We start from the raw sequence: 18,425 nt of genomic DNA, 5'->3' as shown, positions 1-18,425 counted from the left end.
ACTTTTCAGACAAGAAAGAATAAAATAATAGTTTTATTGTTTAAGAAAAAAACAGGAAGGAGAGTCACATTTGTCTTCAAAGACACTATTTTCTCAGTAGTTTATTACAAAGTAAATTTATTTCTCTGTATTGTTCTAAGCAGCATAGAAACCATGAAGTGAACATTTTGAGAGCATCCTTTAAAAGGTGAAAAAATAGTAAACAAAGCCCACCTCAAGATTTAGTACCACAACACGCAAATCTCATAATAGTTGTACTTTAATAACTGAGGACATATATGTAAGCCAAGGTTTTGTCAAATCAAATTGGATAGTGATGTGGGATGTCTTTCTGTATGCTATGAATATGTGTTGCTCCCATAGGTTAATAAATGAAGCTGCTTTGGCCTATGGCAAGGCAGGATAGAGGCAGGTGGGAAATCTAAGCAGAGATACAGGAGAAGGGTGGAGTCTGGGAGATGCCAGCCAGCTGCCCCAGGAGCAAGATGCCAATAGACTGGTAACACCACGGACACATGGAAATACATAGGTTAATAGAAATTTAAGTTGGAAGAGCTAGTTAGTTAGAAGCCTGAACAATAGGCCAAACTGTTTGTAATTAATATCAAGCATCTCAGTGATTATTTACAAGAGGCTGTGGGACAAGGTAGGACAGAGAAAAGCCTCTGTATACAAATCATACCCCACATTGGGTGTCAGTAAAGTGAGACCCCACAAAAGTCTGCTCAATAATTTATTAAGGAGTGCAATGGAAAAACAGACTCACAAATGCAGAACAAGGTGGACGTTGCTGCGGATCCAGCTACTATTGTCCTGCCGTTCTGCCCAAGGGTGATGAGGACCAACCACAAGTCAAGCTCTACACTGCTTGCCACAACCACCCAAGAAAGAGCACACAACCTTTCTCCTCAGTTTTATTCCATCACATATCCAGAAAAAAACATGCCCATGGGGCTAGTCACTCCAAATGTCACTGGCTAAACAAATTGAACTCCCACAATAGGATAGTGTTAGCCTTTGGATAATTCTTTCCTCACAACTGACTTTTTAATTTTTATTTTTTTATTGTCTTTTTTTTCAGTCAGCATGCAACGTAATAGGTTTCACTGGACAAATGACTTTCCAAACTTCTACGAAAAGAACACACTTTGGTCTGTGATATCATCTAAACATTTAGTATAATATATTTTTCTAGTGCAATTAAAATATTAGTCCTTAAAAAAGATTGTAAAGCAGTGGTTCTCAACCTGTGGGTCATGATCCAAGAATCACCTAAAACCATCCTGCATATCAGATATTTATATTAATGACTCATAACAATAGCAAAATTATAGTTATGAAAATGATTTTATGGTTGGGGAACTGTATTAAAGGGTCATGGCATTAAGAAGGTTGAGAACCACTGCTGTAGAGTAACTGAAATATAGTGTGTGTTTTATCAGAGTCTGTTCAGCTGATTAAAAATTCTAGAGAAAAAGTTGTTAACATGCATTTCAGTTAACAGATGACATTAATGTAGAACTTATTAGTTTGGAAATACTGATGTTTCATCTCAGTCCTAACAAATAGGAATATCTACAATGTGTGTTTAGAATCCTGCATTCCTATGAGCTCTTCTTCATCTCAATCAATTTGTGGTAGCCACATTCCAGATGAGCATTAATGCCTCTTTTATAAAAATATTTACTTGTTCTTCTCATTCTTACGATGACTTTGCAATAAGGCCTTTGTGTCTACTGCATGTGTTCTGGAGGAGTGTTCCTGTATCTAATGAGAATCCTAACATGTGAGATGCTTATCTGAAACACACACACACACCACAAAATTGGGAATAAAACATAAATCATCCTGTACAATGTGACATATTTTAGAATCATAATAGGATTCTTTTGTATGATTCCAGGTATGGATCTCAGATGTTGCCGGGAAAGATGCCAATTTCCCTTTTTTTCTAACTAGCTGTTTTCACTTTTGGTGGTTGCTAGCATAACTTGGTTACTATGACATTATATATACTTACCTTTGTTCTTTTACAGTGCTGGGGATTAAATATAGGTTCTCATATATGTCTGGTGAGTGACTTACCCACAGCTCCAGCACCCTATTTACTTCTGAAGCATGGGTTCTTCTTTATGAAACTCGCCAGTACCCATCTCCATGCCTAGATGCTAATATCCTTGCTCCTATGAATTGCTGAGATTCTTGGCTTAGGGGTAGTGAGCATAAGGAGCTATGTTATTTTTCCTATCCCTCATCTTTCCTTCAAGTGAAACAACCAACAAAAAGCCACTGGATGAACTACATTGCTTGACCTAAAGCCAAGCTATAAAGAAAGATGATCAGAGATCCTGAAAGTTAATCAAAAGATCTTTATAAGCAATCTGGATCGTGTCCAGCATCTGGATAAGATAAGTGGTGCCTGAGCTCTGACCAGATTTGTAACCAAGCTTCTGAGGAGACACCCAAGAAATAAACCTCATTATTAAAATTGAGGTTCTGATTTACTGGATCCAAGATGGGCCTGGATATTATATTTCTAATAATTTTTCAAGTGGTCTATGGAAGATGCTTGCAGTATGGTTTCCCACATCTGGGTAAAGATCTTCTTTGATACTCATGACCATTAAAGAAGATGAGTTTATTAATATAAAAAAGTTGGGTAAATGGTATCAAGACTTTTTCTCGTTTACAGACTGGTACATGGTGTGAACAGCTTCCTGTCTCTAATGATTTTAGCACTAGCCTTTCAACACATCACAGGCCTTCACCATAGCTGTTTCTAGTGATACTAAGGGTGGTGACATCAACACATACCATGTAAGAAAGGATCAAGGAGAAAGGGGGAAGTGTAGAGAGCCATGAAAGTGCTGTGGGATATCTTTCTGTATGCTGTGAATATATGTTGTTCCCATTGGTTAATAAATAAGCTGCTTTGGCCTATGGCAAGGCAGATTAGAGGAAGGTGGGAAATCCAAGAGGAGATACAGGAAAGAAAAAGGTGGGAAAGAGAGAGGTGCCTGCCTGTTTCCCCAAGGAGCAACAAGATGCCAGTAGACCAGTAACACTATGACCATGTGGCAACACATAGTCTAATAGAAATGGGTTAATTTAACATGAAAGAGCTAGCTAGCAAGAAGCCTGAGCCATAGGCCATACAGTTTGTAATTAATATAAGCCTCTGAGTGATTATTTTATAAGTGGCTGTGAGAGCTCATGTGGGAGAGATTCGTCTGGATTGAGGGGCTAGGCAGGACTGAGAAATTTCCCCCTACATCAAAATACTAAGGGTGGTGACATCAACACATGCCTCCTTCTATCACTGGTGAGAAGAATGTAAGAAAGAATCAAGGAGAAAGGGGCAAGTGCAGAGGGCCATGGCAGCAATCAGCAATGGGGAGTGGAACAGCATCTTCACAAAGAAAATAACAATGAAACAGACCACAGCAAAGATCTAGGGAAGGAAATTACTGAAAATCACTGAAAAAGTAATAAAATAGATAGACCTTTAGGATACAAGAGTTTGAAAATACTGTTAGAAAGAGGCCAACAAATTCTAGACATACCAATTTTATTGCAAAGTAACTAATTGAACTCTGAAGCAGGAAATCCTTAAAATTTCTAAGAAATGCAGTCTCAATAAACACAAACACCTCAATATCAAATTGCATTTCTCCCCTGTTTAACATCTGTTAGTATTGTTTTATATATCGGTAGACACTAAAACAGGGATTATTCCTAAACTCTGCATCCAATCCTACTTAACCATTAACAGAGTGATGTTGTGAGTGAAAAAGTCTTCCAGTTGCTTGTTGTAGAGGAATTCCTAAATCTAAAGAACTCTCTCAGGAAACAGGCAATGTCCCAACACAAAATTCCTATGGAGGACTTTCCATGTTCCAAGTGGACATTGTCTGCTTGTTAGTTTCTCCATTTTCTATTAATCAGACTTAAAGATACTAACATAACAAAGTTTGAAAGGCAAGGAGATAGGACTACTGTGAGTAGTGAGTTGAGCAAAATTACAAAAACAGAATTTTCTAGAAAAGTTCAGCTTTTCATAGGCGCCCATGATTGGTTTGTTTTTATATGAGATTGGGGGAGGAGGGGAGGAAAAACAGATTGGTTAATGAATGAAGAAGGGGAAGAGAGTAAGGTAGAGGAAACAGCTTAGAAGTTTCCATAAAGACTTCTCTGAACGAACTATTGAGACGATACATTTCAATAAATAGAATATTCTAAAGAAGGCTGATGGCGCGGATAGGGGAGATGGCACCAAGTTCCAGGTGGAGAAATGAAGGACACCACACTGGATTGAAGTGGACATGAAAAGGGAGGGATACCCTGTGTTACTGGGGACATGTCACTCTCTGGGAGCTCTCACGAGATTGAGTCCCCTCTTTTCTCTCTGAGATTAACAGAGCTAGTATGCCCCAATATCCGGGCCTGCTTGTATGCACCTCCAGTGTCCAGTCTTGCTCCTGTCCAGGGTTGAAACATCCTGATCATGGTCTTCCCTTGACCCTGCTTCAGAAGGAAGGACTGCTTAGCTTTTTCACAGGATCCTGACATACACCCTCCCACTCATACCTGAATCTCTGTATCCTGAATCTCCTGTCCATTATGGCTACCTCTCAGACTTTGTGGATCTGGCCTCAACTGATTTCTTCACTAGTCATGCCCATCACCACTCAGGCCCCACAGCAGGGTCTGTCACAGCCTCATGGAGTCGGAACAACATTTTTTCACTAATGATTGCCAATTCTTTTGGGTTTTACACTGTTACTAATGATACATATAGTCTCCTATTTCTGATAAAGATTCTCAGTTACAAAGATGAGAAAAAATGTGGTCTTCGTCCTCTTTTATCCTCCAGGCCCAGTTACAAAATCCTCTTACATTTCCTTGTCCTTCAATCTGTGGGTGTTAAAATCTTAGTATTTAAACAGTTCCTACAAGAGCTATGCATTATAACTTCTATTTCTTTGTATGTGTGTGTGTCTGTATGTGTATCTGTGTCTGTGTTTCTGTGTATGTCTCTGTGTGTGTGTGCATGCACACATGTGTGCATATAGCTGCAGGATGCATGAGGGTGCACTTGAAGAGTCCCCAAATTAACCTCAGGTGTCTTTCATTGTTCTCTGTCTTAACCAAGTCTATTACTAAACTTGAAGCTCATCATTAGGTCAGACTGTCTGGCCAATGAGGTTCAGGAATTTTCCTGTCTCTACTTCATCCCTCCCCCACTAATGCTGGTGTTTTAGGCACACCCCACCATGTCCAGCTTTTGACATGGGTTATGCAAAGCCAAATTTAGTTTGTATGATTGATCAGGCCTGTACAGACAGAGCCATCTCCCCAAATCTCTCATCACATCATTCTATACAAACATTTAAAACCTCTGTATCACCCCTATTTGTCAGAATTTCAATCCCATGGTTGGCCTTTAGAGACACAAATTAGAGCCATCATCCTTCATGCTTGGTTCCCTGGCTGCTCTCTGTGTCCTTGCCCAGTTCTCAGCATGGCAGGTGTGGCTGTGATCCCTAGTGATACGATCCTTCCTGACTTTTCCAGTTCTGAGCAATGCTTTGCTTTTATCTCCTTGGTTGTCTTTCACTCTCTCAATCTCCTCATTTGGTCTCCATGGCATCCTCTCACACAACACTATTTCTTTTCACACTGTCTTTTTCTCTTGTTTCATAGATGGTCATTCTATCTTTCCGAGGGACTCTGTGTCCCATTAGGACTCTTGGTTCATGTCTTATACTCATTTCCAGGGTCTAACCCGCATGATGAATGTGCCATATGCATCTTATAAGTTGCTGTTTAAAAACACACCAGAGGTTTACAAAACAGTGACGTGATGCATGCTGAAGAAAACAGGGCTGTGCTAGATGCACACTTACCAGAGAAGACACTAGGTATCTTGGAAAGGAAGCTTTTGACAGTGCGAATGGGAATTCCATTCTTTTCATCTTGCATGCGTGCTATGACATCTTCCATCTAAATGGAAAAATAAAGAAAACCTTTAGAAAGTTTAACTTTTTGAGGAAATTGCTGTTTCATAATTTTTTACACACTAGCTTTGCCTAATGAAGAATAATTCTATATTCTCATCTTTCTACAATTTGTTATGCTAATATTTTTTAAGTTTGATTAACAAGAGGTGAAAAGGGGTAGCAAGTGGGGAAACAGGCTATTTGGCATACATTAAACTGGTGATAAGGATTTTGTGCTTTAATATTGCAGGTTACATACTCTTCAGCTTAAAACATTGGAATGAACAGTGTTTGGGTCAGAAAGCATGGTCAAAGGATTGATATTATTTCAACTTAACTCAGTTCAAAAGCAAGTGGAAGCCTGGGAACAATCCATGTGGAGTTTCCTTTAACGTAGGATCTTCTACAGTTTGGGTTAACATTTGAGTTCAATCTGCCTAGAAATGCAGGACAGACTGGAAACCACTGGCTCCTTCAATTGCTAGTGTGAGAAGAAACACACGCACACACACACACACACACACACACACACACACACACACAAGGTGGGGGAGATATGAACCTTCCACCGGAACCTTGGTCCAGCTGGCAAATTGCACTGTGGCATCTTTCTTTCGTCATGTTCATTCACCCTCTCTTAGACTGAAGTATTTTCATAATTCAAAAGTCTATTCCTCATCAAGTCAGAGTAAGGAAGATTGTGGGAGCCAGAGGGGTCAAGGACAGCACATGAACATGTCCAGCCCACAGAATCAACTAACCAATGCTCATAATCACTCACAGAGATTGAACCAACTATCAGGGAGCCTGTATGGGTCTGAGCTAGGTCCCTTGCATATATGTTATGGTTGTGTATCTGTGTGTTCTTGTGGGACTCCTAAAAGTGGGAGTGGGAGGGTGTCTCTGACTCTTCTGCATGATCTTGGGACCCTTTTCCTCCTACTGGGTTGCTTCATCCAACCTTAATATGAGGGTATGTGCCTAGTCTTATTGTAATTTGTCATGCCATATTTGGTTGATATCCCTCATAAGACTTCTCTTTTCTGAAGGGAAATGGAGGAGGGGTGGATCTGGGGGAAAAGGGAGGTGTGGGGAGGGACTGGGAGGAAAGCAAGGGTGGTCATAGGATGTACTATACTTAGGTCAGGATGTGATATGTGAGAGAAGAATAAAAAAGTTCCTTCATCACCAAGTCTAAGGAGGAATTTAGTTCTATAGTAAACAGTCAATCACAGCCTCAGCATCTCTTCATGTGCTTCACACCGATGTGACATAAATCTGCACAGGGATCCCCAGGCTGTAGTGTGTGACTTAAAACACATCCATTCATTTACCCATTCTGCAGTCAGTGATCACCACCCTGAGATCAGAATCCCTATCAGGAACTGGGCTATGAAAATCCATAAAATAGCATTCCCACCCTTAAAAAAAAAAACCATAGCCACCAGTGAACACTAAGGTGAAATCGAGTAAAGCTTGCAGTTTAGTTAGCTCTGTATCAGCATCAATTTCCCATCTCAATAATTATGCCATGCTTATATAAGATGCTAAAAGGAAGGGAAGCCAAGCAAAGGCCCGATGGGAAATCTCTGTGTTATTTTTGCATCTTTTCTGTAAGTCTAAAATTATTTCAAAGTAGAAAAGCTTTTTTAAAAAAACCCATACTCTATACTTTATATCAATGAGTCACCTAATTCCCACCATACAGATTCAGAGTGATGTTCAACTAAAAAAAAAAATCTAATTTTCTTAGATGAATGTCATTAGATTTCTTAATATTCAAAATATTCGGTGGAAAGAATGAGTTTTCATGTAAGATAGGTCTAGATTTGACTCTCAACACTTATAATTACTGTACTTTGAGCAAGCCAAATAATTTTACTAGACTTATTCTCCTCTTTCATAAAACAGTAAGAGCAATGCTTACAAGTAATTCTTTACAATGTTGTCTGGGGCCTGGTGTTGGGACTGGGGTACGATCAAATAAAGTGAAATCAAACAACCTACATAAGTCCTGGCAGACAGATAGGACAACCACCATTGGACTTGAAATGTTCTATATACCCTTGAGACTTAGGAATGTCTCTTCTCCACCTTCAGGTTTCTCAGCATGTGCAGACATCATTAGCTGTGCCCTGCTGCCTGAAAACATCCCAGCACTAATTCCACAGGAGCCTAGCTCATGGACACATCAGCCAGTAAGCAGTGTGTACAGAATGCAGAGAAAGCCCCCAGGTCCATCCCTCCTCTCCTGGCCGAAGTCTATACCCAGGGCTGCTCCACAGAGGCAGCTTCAATAAGTTATCAAGTGTGGTCAGAGAAGTGAGCTTCAGAACTGTGACACACAGTGCACAAATAAGTGGAATTAAGGTTATTCTCTCTTGTCTATCCCTTTCTCTTTGATTGATGTACTCAATCCAAATAGAAATGGAAGGTATTTTGATTATCAGGCCTCCAAAATCCCTAACAGTCATAAAGTACTCTACTTCAGTAATAAAGATATCTAAGTATAGAAACATAAAATAGATATTCTGACTTTTTATTTAGTTACTGTTTGCCCTTGATTCACCTGACACAACGTTCAGAAATGAAGAATAAGCTGCTTCGCCTGCCTCATATCAGCCTGTAAGCCCCTGTATTATCTGCTTAAAGGCTTAAACTGGGCCGATTAGACAGCCGCATCGCCCCCTCGGCTGCCTCTGTGGTCACCCAGGAATGTGGTGGCACTGATGAATGCTGGTACAGAGCAATGAGCCGAGGGACTTTTTCCACGAAGTCACCTCTGTGTTGAAGGGTACTCTGGAGCAAGGCTAAGAAGTTGAGCATTTAAAGTGATTTGTGTCCTTGCATCTCCCAATCTTTCTTTTTTCCTAAACTATCATTTCTTTCTTATCTTTTCTTGATTTGGGGTCTCGCTACGTAGCCCAATTGGAGAGCCTTCTGCTTCCACTTCCTGAATGCTCAGACATGAACCATAATTTCTAAAATGGGAAAAAATTTAACTCTAATGTGAAAACTAGAATTTGTGCTCTAAACTGAGAATACAAATAGGAAAAAGGTGTTTAGCTGTTTCAATGTTTGCTTGGATATGATTTATCCATAAACGTCACTACGGACTACATGAGCACAAACTAACAAATAAACAAAAGAGCAACAAAATCTAATGCAAAGAAAAGACAACAATCTGGTCCCTAAACCCTAAAGTGAGCTCCAAAAGTGCCTGTTAAAACCTGTCCTCCGACTGTGGCTTATAATAAATTTCGGTTTTACTCAATTATTGAAAAAAAATAGCAAAATGAATGGAAACACATGAACTATGAACCAAAAGCTGAGGGGCCCCCAGCTGGATCAGGCCCTCTGAATAGGTGAGACAGTTGATTGGCTTGATCAGTTTGAGAGGCAACTAGGCAGTGTGACCAAGTCCTGTGCTTATTTCATGAGTTGGCATTTGAAACCTGGGGCTTATGCAGGGACACTTGGCTCAGGCTGGGAGGAAGGGACTGGACCTGCCTGGACTGAGTCTACCAGGTTGATTGCAGTCCTTGGGGGAGGATTTGCCCTGGAGGAGGTGGGAATGGGGGGTGGGCTGGGAGTAAGGGAAGGGGGTGGGAGCGAGGAGAATAGGGGAACCCATGGCTGATATGTAGAACTGAATGGTATTGTAAAATAAAATAAATAAAATTAAAAAAAAAAAACTTGTTCTCCAGCCAGGTGGTGGTGGTACACTCCTTTAATCCCAGCATTTAGGAGGCAGAGGCAGGTGGATCTCTATGAGTTTGAAACCAGCCTGGTCTACAAAGTGAGTTCCAGAACAGCCAGGATTACACAGAGAAACCTTTCGAGAAAACAAAAACAAAGACAAACAAACAAACAAAAAAATAAACCTGTCCTCCAACTTCTATCTCAGGATGTTAATATTATGTCAGTCTTCAACATAAGATTAATTATCTGCCTTAGAAACATTAGACATAGCAATTGGGGAAGAAAAAGAATGCTCAACATAGGCAAACCCATTAATAGAGGAAAGTGGACAGCAAGAGAAATAAGAGATTGCAAAATTAATTCTAACAATTAAAAGTCTCTGGAACAATTTAGTTTAAGACCAAAAAAAAAATATCCACATACTTTTAAGAGTTCCACAAGAAGATCTAAGATACACATTCAGGTCATGTTCATGTGGTGTATGTATGTGCATATGTACACATACACACACAGAGTCATTGCTGTCTTTAAGAAATGAGTCAGACACACTCAAATCCACAGACTCTCGTGTCCCTCTTATAAAATGACATCATCTTTTACATATCCTTGACCCGCCACACATTATATGATCTTCAGATTACTGATACTAACCAGCACAGTGTGAGTGCTGTGTGTAGTTACTCTATCGTATTTTAGGGAGTTAATGCCAAAGAGGGAAAAAACTGTCTATGGTTCAGTTCTAACTTAGATTTCATGTAAATGGTGCTTGCATTGGTTCGTCAAAGACAGGGAATTTGATTAGAAAAATGTCAGAAGGGATGTTTGTACATCTAAGCAAGAACAATGTAAACTATGGAAACGTATAGTTAGAAGAAACAAGGCTGCATCTGTTTCTGACAGACAAAAATGCTACTCTCCGATTTTCTTCAGGAATTTCCCTCCTGCTCTTCTTTCTCACTCAGTTCCACTGAATTCAAGGTTCTCTCAACTCATTTATTAGAAGAATTTCTTCCATAAATGTGTCACATTGAGCTGGTGGCTGGGACTGCCTGCTTGTAGATGTGACTGCAGTTCACCACCATATATGAGGTCTCAAGATAAAGGTTCTGTTGAATACCAACATAGGCTCTTTTTACAGGAATACATAACTACCATTTCTTCTGAAATAGCTTAAGCAGCAGCTCAATGCTTGGGATGATATTCACACACCAATAAGGCTAAGCAGTCTTAGGTCACACACTTGGGGGGGTGACATCAAAGGAAAAGCACATTGTGCTGACCCATCTTTAAAGAGCTTCAAAGTATTGACGAGAGGCCCCAGACAGCTCCCCACATTTTGATGGGAAACCTTCCTAGCTCTCCAGTGTTCTCAACAACAATGGAGCTCAATTAAATTAACCACACAGTTATGTTTACCAGACAGGTTTGTACAATATCATTACCATTGACTTCATTAGCCCAAATCACCCTCTGAGACACCCCAGTTGCAAGAAAGGCGCTGAAGTAAAGCTGAAACATGTTATACTGCTATGGTTCTGAGAGAAATGAATCGATCAAAATTTCAAAGGAAGTTTTCCAACTTTGTATTGCAACCCACCATTAAGCACAGACATTTGGAGACTTAATGAGAGCCTCACTGAACATCTTGAATGGATTTTTCTTATGTGCACATACTTTCAATTTATCATGTGCACCGTCATTTTAAGTGCTAGCTGTGGAAATGAGAGAAATGATCACTAAAGTGCTTCTTGGACTCTTTAGGCAATTAGATGGAGGCAGGTATGCTGAAATTTAAGTCTGCCTGTGTAATTCTTTTTCTTTCTGAAAGCTTTTCCGAGGGGGTGTGCTTCTGAGGTGAGCAGTGCTGAGGAGAGAAAGCAGAGCCAGTTTCTAATGACAGTTAAATAAAAATGAGATTAAAATTTGTAACATGAACTGGCTTTTTGCTACATTAATTCAATTAAGGCTGTTTGTAATTGCTGATTTTTCCCCACATTGTAGCTCATTTTATATATAGAAGTCGAGGTTTCTCCATTAATAACTGTGAGTATAAGCTAATCTGAGCTACTTATGCAAATCTAAACTAGATCATTCATTTGTCAGTTTTTTTTCAAAAACAGTAACAATAATTTGAAAAATTAAGAATTTTACTTTTTATGATTTTTAAGGAAGTTTTTAAATGTATGTTATTTTATTTTTTTCAAAAACAAAAGAATTTTTTGAGCTATCTCAAGTAATACAGCATCTAAACAAATAAAATGGGAAAAATTTTAAACAATGTTCAGTTTATTTGTTGGGATTCCTTGGGCTGTAACTGGGGAAAAAACCAATGTATCACTTACTATTTTAATATATTGATTAATCAATTTGTGTGGTACTTGTTCTAGGACTTTGCGATTGTGAAGAAGTACTCCATAACTGGCCTCCCCTTTTAATTTTTTTTTTTTTTAATTTGGAGACAGTATCTCACTGTTACCCTTGCTGGCCTTGAATCCTCCTGCATCAGCCACCCAAGGTGGAATTACAGGCCTGTACTACAAGACCCAATCAAAAGTCCAATTTAATTTGCCATGAGCAAAGATAGGTTTGGTTTGGTTTTGCTTAAATTGGGGATGATGATGCACATTCACATATGTGTGGGTGCATTACTACATGGGGACACACATGTAGGTGTATGCATATAGAGGCTAGAAGTCATTCTTAGTGTGGTTCATCATGAACCATGTACTATATTTTGGAGGACAACCCTCTCACTGGACCTTGGGCTTGCCAATTTAAATAGGCCGGAACAAGCTGTTTACATATTGAACTGTCAACTGCGCCCAGAAATACAATTTTCACTGTTTTACAGAGCTCAAGGTGACTTCACACAAAGCTTTCTCAAGACACCCAGAAGCCTCCTCTTGGGATGGCCGCTCTTGCTCGTCATCTTTTTGGTTCTAAATTCACAGAATCAAGAACAGGGTTGTCCACATTCCCTGAGCTGGATGCTGCTGTTCCAGGCCGCTGGAGCTTTGCTTTTCTCTTTTATTCCAGTACTTGAATTGGAGGCAAACCTTTTGGCATATAATGATGGATGGAGTGGAACTGGAAGGGATGCTTAACAAAGGATCAAGAGAGGATGGCGATGAAGATGCAGAACACAGAGGTGTTTGTGTGTAAGGCCCCTCTCTGTCTTCAAGATGGAGGTGAGTGAGTCTCCTGAGTAAATCAATGGATGGTGGGGCACTCCTGCCTTAAAAACTGTGAAAGTGGAGAGGAAGTCCCTATATCTTTTGCACCAGCTCCAAGAGAACAAAACAGAATCATAAAGCACCAAGCTAGCTCTGTGGTCACGTGATTTTCCAAGACAGCAAGAGACAGAGATGGAGATAATGGACACACCTCCAAGTAGGTTAGTTGGCTGTGAAACTCCACCCCACCGCACCCTCCAACCCCCAGTTTTCAACTTTAGGAAATTAACTTTGGAATGATGGATCTATTTTGTTCAGTTTCTGCTTTTGCCAGTCCTTTCCTACCTGTAAGAGGCAGCCTCCTCTCCTGTGCTCACCTCATCCTGGTGTACAGAATGGAGTGCTGCCCGATTTGAGAATCACGCATAAAGCTGCTGAATAGCTTTAAGTTAATCTTAACATTGTTTTTTGACACCCTCAGCGCTGTTCTTGAAAAGTTTGCTTGAAGTTGTCTCTTCTATGGGCTCCTTAACCAGCTTGTACCCACACTGATGTATTTAATTTGACAAATCCAGGCATCAAATCAGAAATAAGCCCGATAGCTCATCACTTATTGAAGACTTTCACAGAGGGGCTGAAGAGATGGCTCAGTGGTAAGGTGTGTGCTCTTTCAGAGGACCAGAAGTCCGGTCCCAGCACTCCCATCAGGCAGTTTGCAACCACACTCCAGCTCCAGAGGATTGAGTACCTTGTCTGTCCTCCAAGAGCACCTGCACTCATGTGCACTGTGTGCACACTGACACACATAGAGACAAATAATTAAAAACAAATAAACAACCTTCATTGCAGTTGCTGGGAAACTACTCACCAGCAAAGTGGTGTTTGTTGTGCAAATAGGAGAATCTGAGTTCTGGGTTGCAGGGCTTGCTAGCCCAGTGCTGGGGAGAGAGAAACAGGAAGATTCCCTGGTGCTGACAGCCTGGCAAGCAGCAGGCCCCAGTGAAGTGAGTGAGCCTGTCTCAAAAAAATGAGGTGGGCAGCTCCTGAGGAATGACAACCAAAACTGAAGTCTAGCACCCACATGCATCTACAAAACACAGGAATCCATACCTCCACACACATGAACATGTGAATACATACCTACACACACACACACACACACACACACACACACACACACACACACACGCACAAACACAACCTTTCAGAGAACACCCAAGCCCAGAGACTCTGCAATTTAAGTGGCTGTTCGGATTTCTCCATCATATAATCCCAAACTGTCACACTATCCTCCCCGCTTTGCTTCAACCTGTATATACCTCATGCCACGCACACACTTGCCAATGGCTCAGGCCTCATCTTACACCCTTACTCTCTGCAGGGTCCCTCCTGTTCCCATCTGTGCCTGTGGAAATCCAATTACACTCCCAGGGTCCCGTCAAATTGTAATGTCTTACTAAGTCTTTCTCATCCCTTTCTCTGAGAACAAGGGATGTCTTCTTTTCCTGTGACATACACAGCACTCCCTGATGTTCAATGCCCGGATGTTCTGTATCCCTTTTCTCTCTGTGGCATAGAACGTAATTATGGAAGGTGTCTGGTGTTTACTCTATAAGCCTCTGTCCTGTTCACATCTTTGATTCATCTTCTTGCGTTTGTGTGCTTGTTTCTGCCATTTCAATCTGTGTTGTGTTATTTCACAGCGTGTCTTTGGCCTTTTACTGATTTTGGAGACTGCTGTCTCACAACAGAGCACAGCTTGGCTTGGAAAATGCCATCCTCCCATCTCTACCCCTCGAGTGCTGCGATTACAGGTCTACACCACCAGTCCCAGATTCTGCTTTGTTTGACCATTCGTATACATTGGAGAAAATTAGGAATATTTCCTATTTCATTGTTAAAGAATTCCCATTTTAATAGGATGCAAATGCTAAGCTTAATCCTGTCATTCAAACATCTGTTGTTACATATTTTGGGGTTAAATATCCTTAACTGCTTGCTATATTCTCCGTAAACATTGTGGACCGTTGCCAGGAACTTTCATAACCCAACTGATGGATACAGAAATCACATTTAAAAAAAAAATCTTTTAAAATTCCAGGTGTGGGAAAAGCTTTTCCTGAAATTATCACTTACCTTTAGAGAGTGAATATTTGTCAGCCCTTGCAACAATCAAATTGATGATACCTTTGAGGCCATTTTAAACTCTGTACTGTCTGTTTCCCGGCTGTGTTCTCAGGCTAAGTTCAGCCTGCCTTTAAGAAAACAATGTAACCAACCTTAGGATGCCCTGGACTTCCCCTCTAATCAGTTTTTGAAACCTAAGCTAAGGACATAACTCGCATCTCAAATTAAATATTGTTCCATGCCCTGATAGAGAAGTGTGTGTGTGTGTGTGTGTGTGTGTGTGTGTGTGTGTGTGTGTTGTGTTAATCATTTGCTGAATAGGTTGAAAGCAACCATGAAGAAAACAAGTATCCATGGTAAATGTTGGAATAAACATGGAGACATATAGGTGGATATCTGTATTGAGTTCTGGGTTGGTGGGGTTCAGTAAAACACTTTTTTTCTTTTATATAATATCATAAAAAATAATTAAGACAACAGATTCCCCATTTCTTTCCCACACCACATTTTCTGTGGTGTTCATTGAATACAGAGCAAAGCCCTGTGCTAGAAACAGAGAGAAGATACAGGGAGAGAAGTTGAGAACTAAAATTTTGTCTAAAGTTCATGAGTTCCCACTAGTTAGGTTTGGTTGTCTCTGTAGATTTCCCCACCATGATCTTGATGCCAACAGCTGTGGCGCCACCACGGGACTGGACTAGGCCCTCTGCATAAGCGAGGCAGTTGTGTAGCTTGATCTACTTAAGGGTGCCCCTGGCAGTAAGATCAGGACCTATCTCTGGTGCATGAGCTGGCTTTTTGGAGCCCATTACCTATGGTGGGACACCTTGCACAGCCTTGATACAGGGGGAGGAGCTTGGACCTGCCTCTACTGAATGCACCAGGCTCTGCTGACTCCCCATGGAAGGAATCACCTTGTTGGAGAAGAAACTGGAGAGTGAGTTGGGGAGGAGATGCTTGGGGTGGGAGGAGAGAAGAGAGGGGGATCTGTGGTTGGTATGAAAAATGAAAAAAAAATTCTTAATAAAAACTCTGGGCTTGCTCTATTCCAAGAGGCAGAATCTTTTTTTTTGTTTGTTTGTTTTAATGCAGTGTGGCCAAACCAAGATAATGGGAAAAGTCATTTGCAGTCTCCTTTTCTATTGCTTACATCTCCTCTAACCCTAAAAAACAAAACCAATAGTCTCATCAAGTCAACTTTCTCTGGGGAGAGTAGAGCAGACTCCTGACTCATGAGGGCCTTCCTTGTGGACTTTTTTTTATTGAGGTAAATGCTTCATTTCTGGGGAGTCCTCTTCCTTCCCCTCCTATTTTAGCATCTGGAATCAATTTCAAACTCATCTAGGCTACAGAGTTCATTAAAAACAGACTAGTCATCCCCTAAAAAATCATAGCTTTAATAAATGTTTAAAAAACAACAACAGACATTTAGCTGAAAAAAAAAAAAAAAAAAAAAAAAAAAAAAAAAAAAAAACGTAGAGTATGCCCTGAGATTTTGGTGGACACAACAAATAAAAGATGTCAGGGGTACCTGCTCAGCATTCCATTTAGGACATTACCAGGAAAGGAATACTCACAGTGCACACCCCTACAGAGTAGAGTAGATCTACAACAGCTTTGAAATGTAGGGGTTGGTTTTAAGATTCAGCTCTTTAACTCCCAGTTTCTCCTTACATCTATTCATGAATTTGCTGTCCACAAATGTTTGTAAATATTGCTGAGGCCAGCTATGGCTCCCTGCTCCCTTAGTAACCCTCTCTGTGTGTAAATAATCTGTGACCGTATACCTGGTCAAATACTTGTGAGAAAACCTGGTTCACTTCTGGCTACCAGATAGCAAAAGCTCATTCCCAGATGTTCTGTGCAATAAGCATTCTCCCTTTCTCCAACATCTCTTCACTTCTCTGGGACAGCAATGTGCCTGCTCACTTCCAGCTCAGTCCCATACTGAAAGCCATGGCATGGGAATAGCATATACTATGCACTAAAGGACTCTGCTATCCCTAGAACTGACAGAGAAGTACAAATTTGTGACCAGTGGTTTTAAAAAAAGTTGTGGTTGGTGTTTTGTGATCCAAACACCTTTTAAAGCCTGGCTCACATCTGAGATTCCAAAAACACCAGTAAGGTGCAAACCAGTTCCTAGGGACCTACAAGACTTGGGATTCAATTTCTTGGGGGAGAATGGGAGGGAGAGGGGGGAGGCAAGAGATACATTAGTTGTCCTGAGACTTTACCCAAATCCCTTTCTCATAACCTAAAAACTGTTGCTTGAATCCTAAATGGCCTTATAATAAAAACCTGGAGCTAAATATCAGGATGAAAGCTGAATGACCAGAGAAGCAGAGCAAACCACAACCACCACCTCTTACCTCACCAACTCCTCAGCCTGAAAGAGCCAGTTCCTGTCTGTTCCTGTCTTATATTCCTTTCTCTGTCCAGCCATATCACTTCCTGTTTCAACCTTCCTAGTGCTGGGATTAAAGATGTGTGATCCCAAGAAGTGCTGAAATTAAAGGTGTGAGCCACCACTGCCTGGCTGTTTCTCTTTTAGACTGGATTAATCGCCTGTAGCCCAGTGTGGCCTTGAACTCAGAAATCCAGATGGATCTCTGCCTCCTGAGTGCTAGGATTAAAGGTGTACACCACCATCACCTGTGGCTAGCTCTGTCCTCTGATCTTCAGGAAAGCTTTATTTCTCAGATTACAAATATATCACCACAAAGAACCCCCCTTCAGGATGTGATTTGGTGTCGTTTTATGGGTACGTAAGCTTTTTAGGAATGCTGCATTTAAAAGAAATTTCTTCTACCACATGTTAAAGGCTCTCTCCCCTACTTCTAAAAGGGTCAGTGTTACTTGAGAAATATTTTTGAGCTCTCAGGAAAGGGATTTCTCTAACTTGTCAGATGCAATCTATGTCACCAGTATGAGACAAGGACATGGTGGTCATAAACCCTCTCATGCCCATGACAAACAACTAACAAAACAAGCTTCAGGGAGAGGTATGTGCGCTGCCACAGTTTCAGAGGGTTCAGTCAGTGCTGGTTAATCCACAGCCTGGAGCAGTACAGCATGTGAAGTTGGAGGCTCTCCTCCTGACAGGGAGAAACAGAGAGAATGGAAGCAAAGCATGGTGGTACTAGTTTCTAATCCTAGCACCCGAGAGGCTGAGGAAAGAGGGCTGATGCCAACCTGTCCACACAGCGAGACCTTGTCTAAAAAGACCAAAGAACAGAGAGTTAAGCACAAGACTATGAGAGAGAGAGAAGTTTGACTTAAGTAACTTGCTTTTATGGTCATCTGATGATAAAATGTGGCTGAGAGACGTGCATGAGAGAATATTTAATGCAAGGGTGACTTTCCCATCTCTGAAACCATATACTTAAGTAGTGCCTGCTTGGGCCCAGGCAGCCTAGTCTAA

At 40.8% G+C, this 18,425-nt stretch overlaps 1 protein-coding gene across 5 annotated transcripts in view; it reads right to left on the bottom strand.

Annotated features, from left to right (window-relative positions):
* The window catches only part of Rgs7 (regulator of G protein signaling 7), a 408,648-nt gene that overhangs the window by 191,050 nt on the left and 199,173 nt on the right, over positions 1-18,425 (bottom strand). For all 5 annotated transcript variants that reach the window (XM_037211205.1, XM_028865540.2, XM_028865543.2 and 2 more), the window contains exon 3: positions 5,907-6,003. In XM_037211205.1, coding sequence (XP_037067100.1) covers positions 5,907-6,003 — 97 coding nt within the window. The remainder of the gene's footprint in view (positions 1-5,906; positions 6,004-18,425) is intronic.

The sequence above is a fragment of the Peromyscus leucopus genome, chromosome 15 (genome assembly GCF_004664715.2).
Source record: "Peromyscus leucopus breed LL Stock chromosome 15, UCI_PerLeu_2.1, whole genome shotgun sequence".
Classification (NCBI taxonomy): domain Eukaryota; kingdom Metazoa; phylum Chordata; class Mammalia; order Rodentia; family Cricetidae; genus Peromyscus; species Peromyscus leucopus.
The sequence above is the reverse complement of the archived record's forward strand: the minus strand, read 5'-3'. Positions and strand labels throughout refer to the sequence as shown.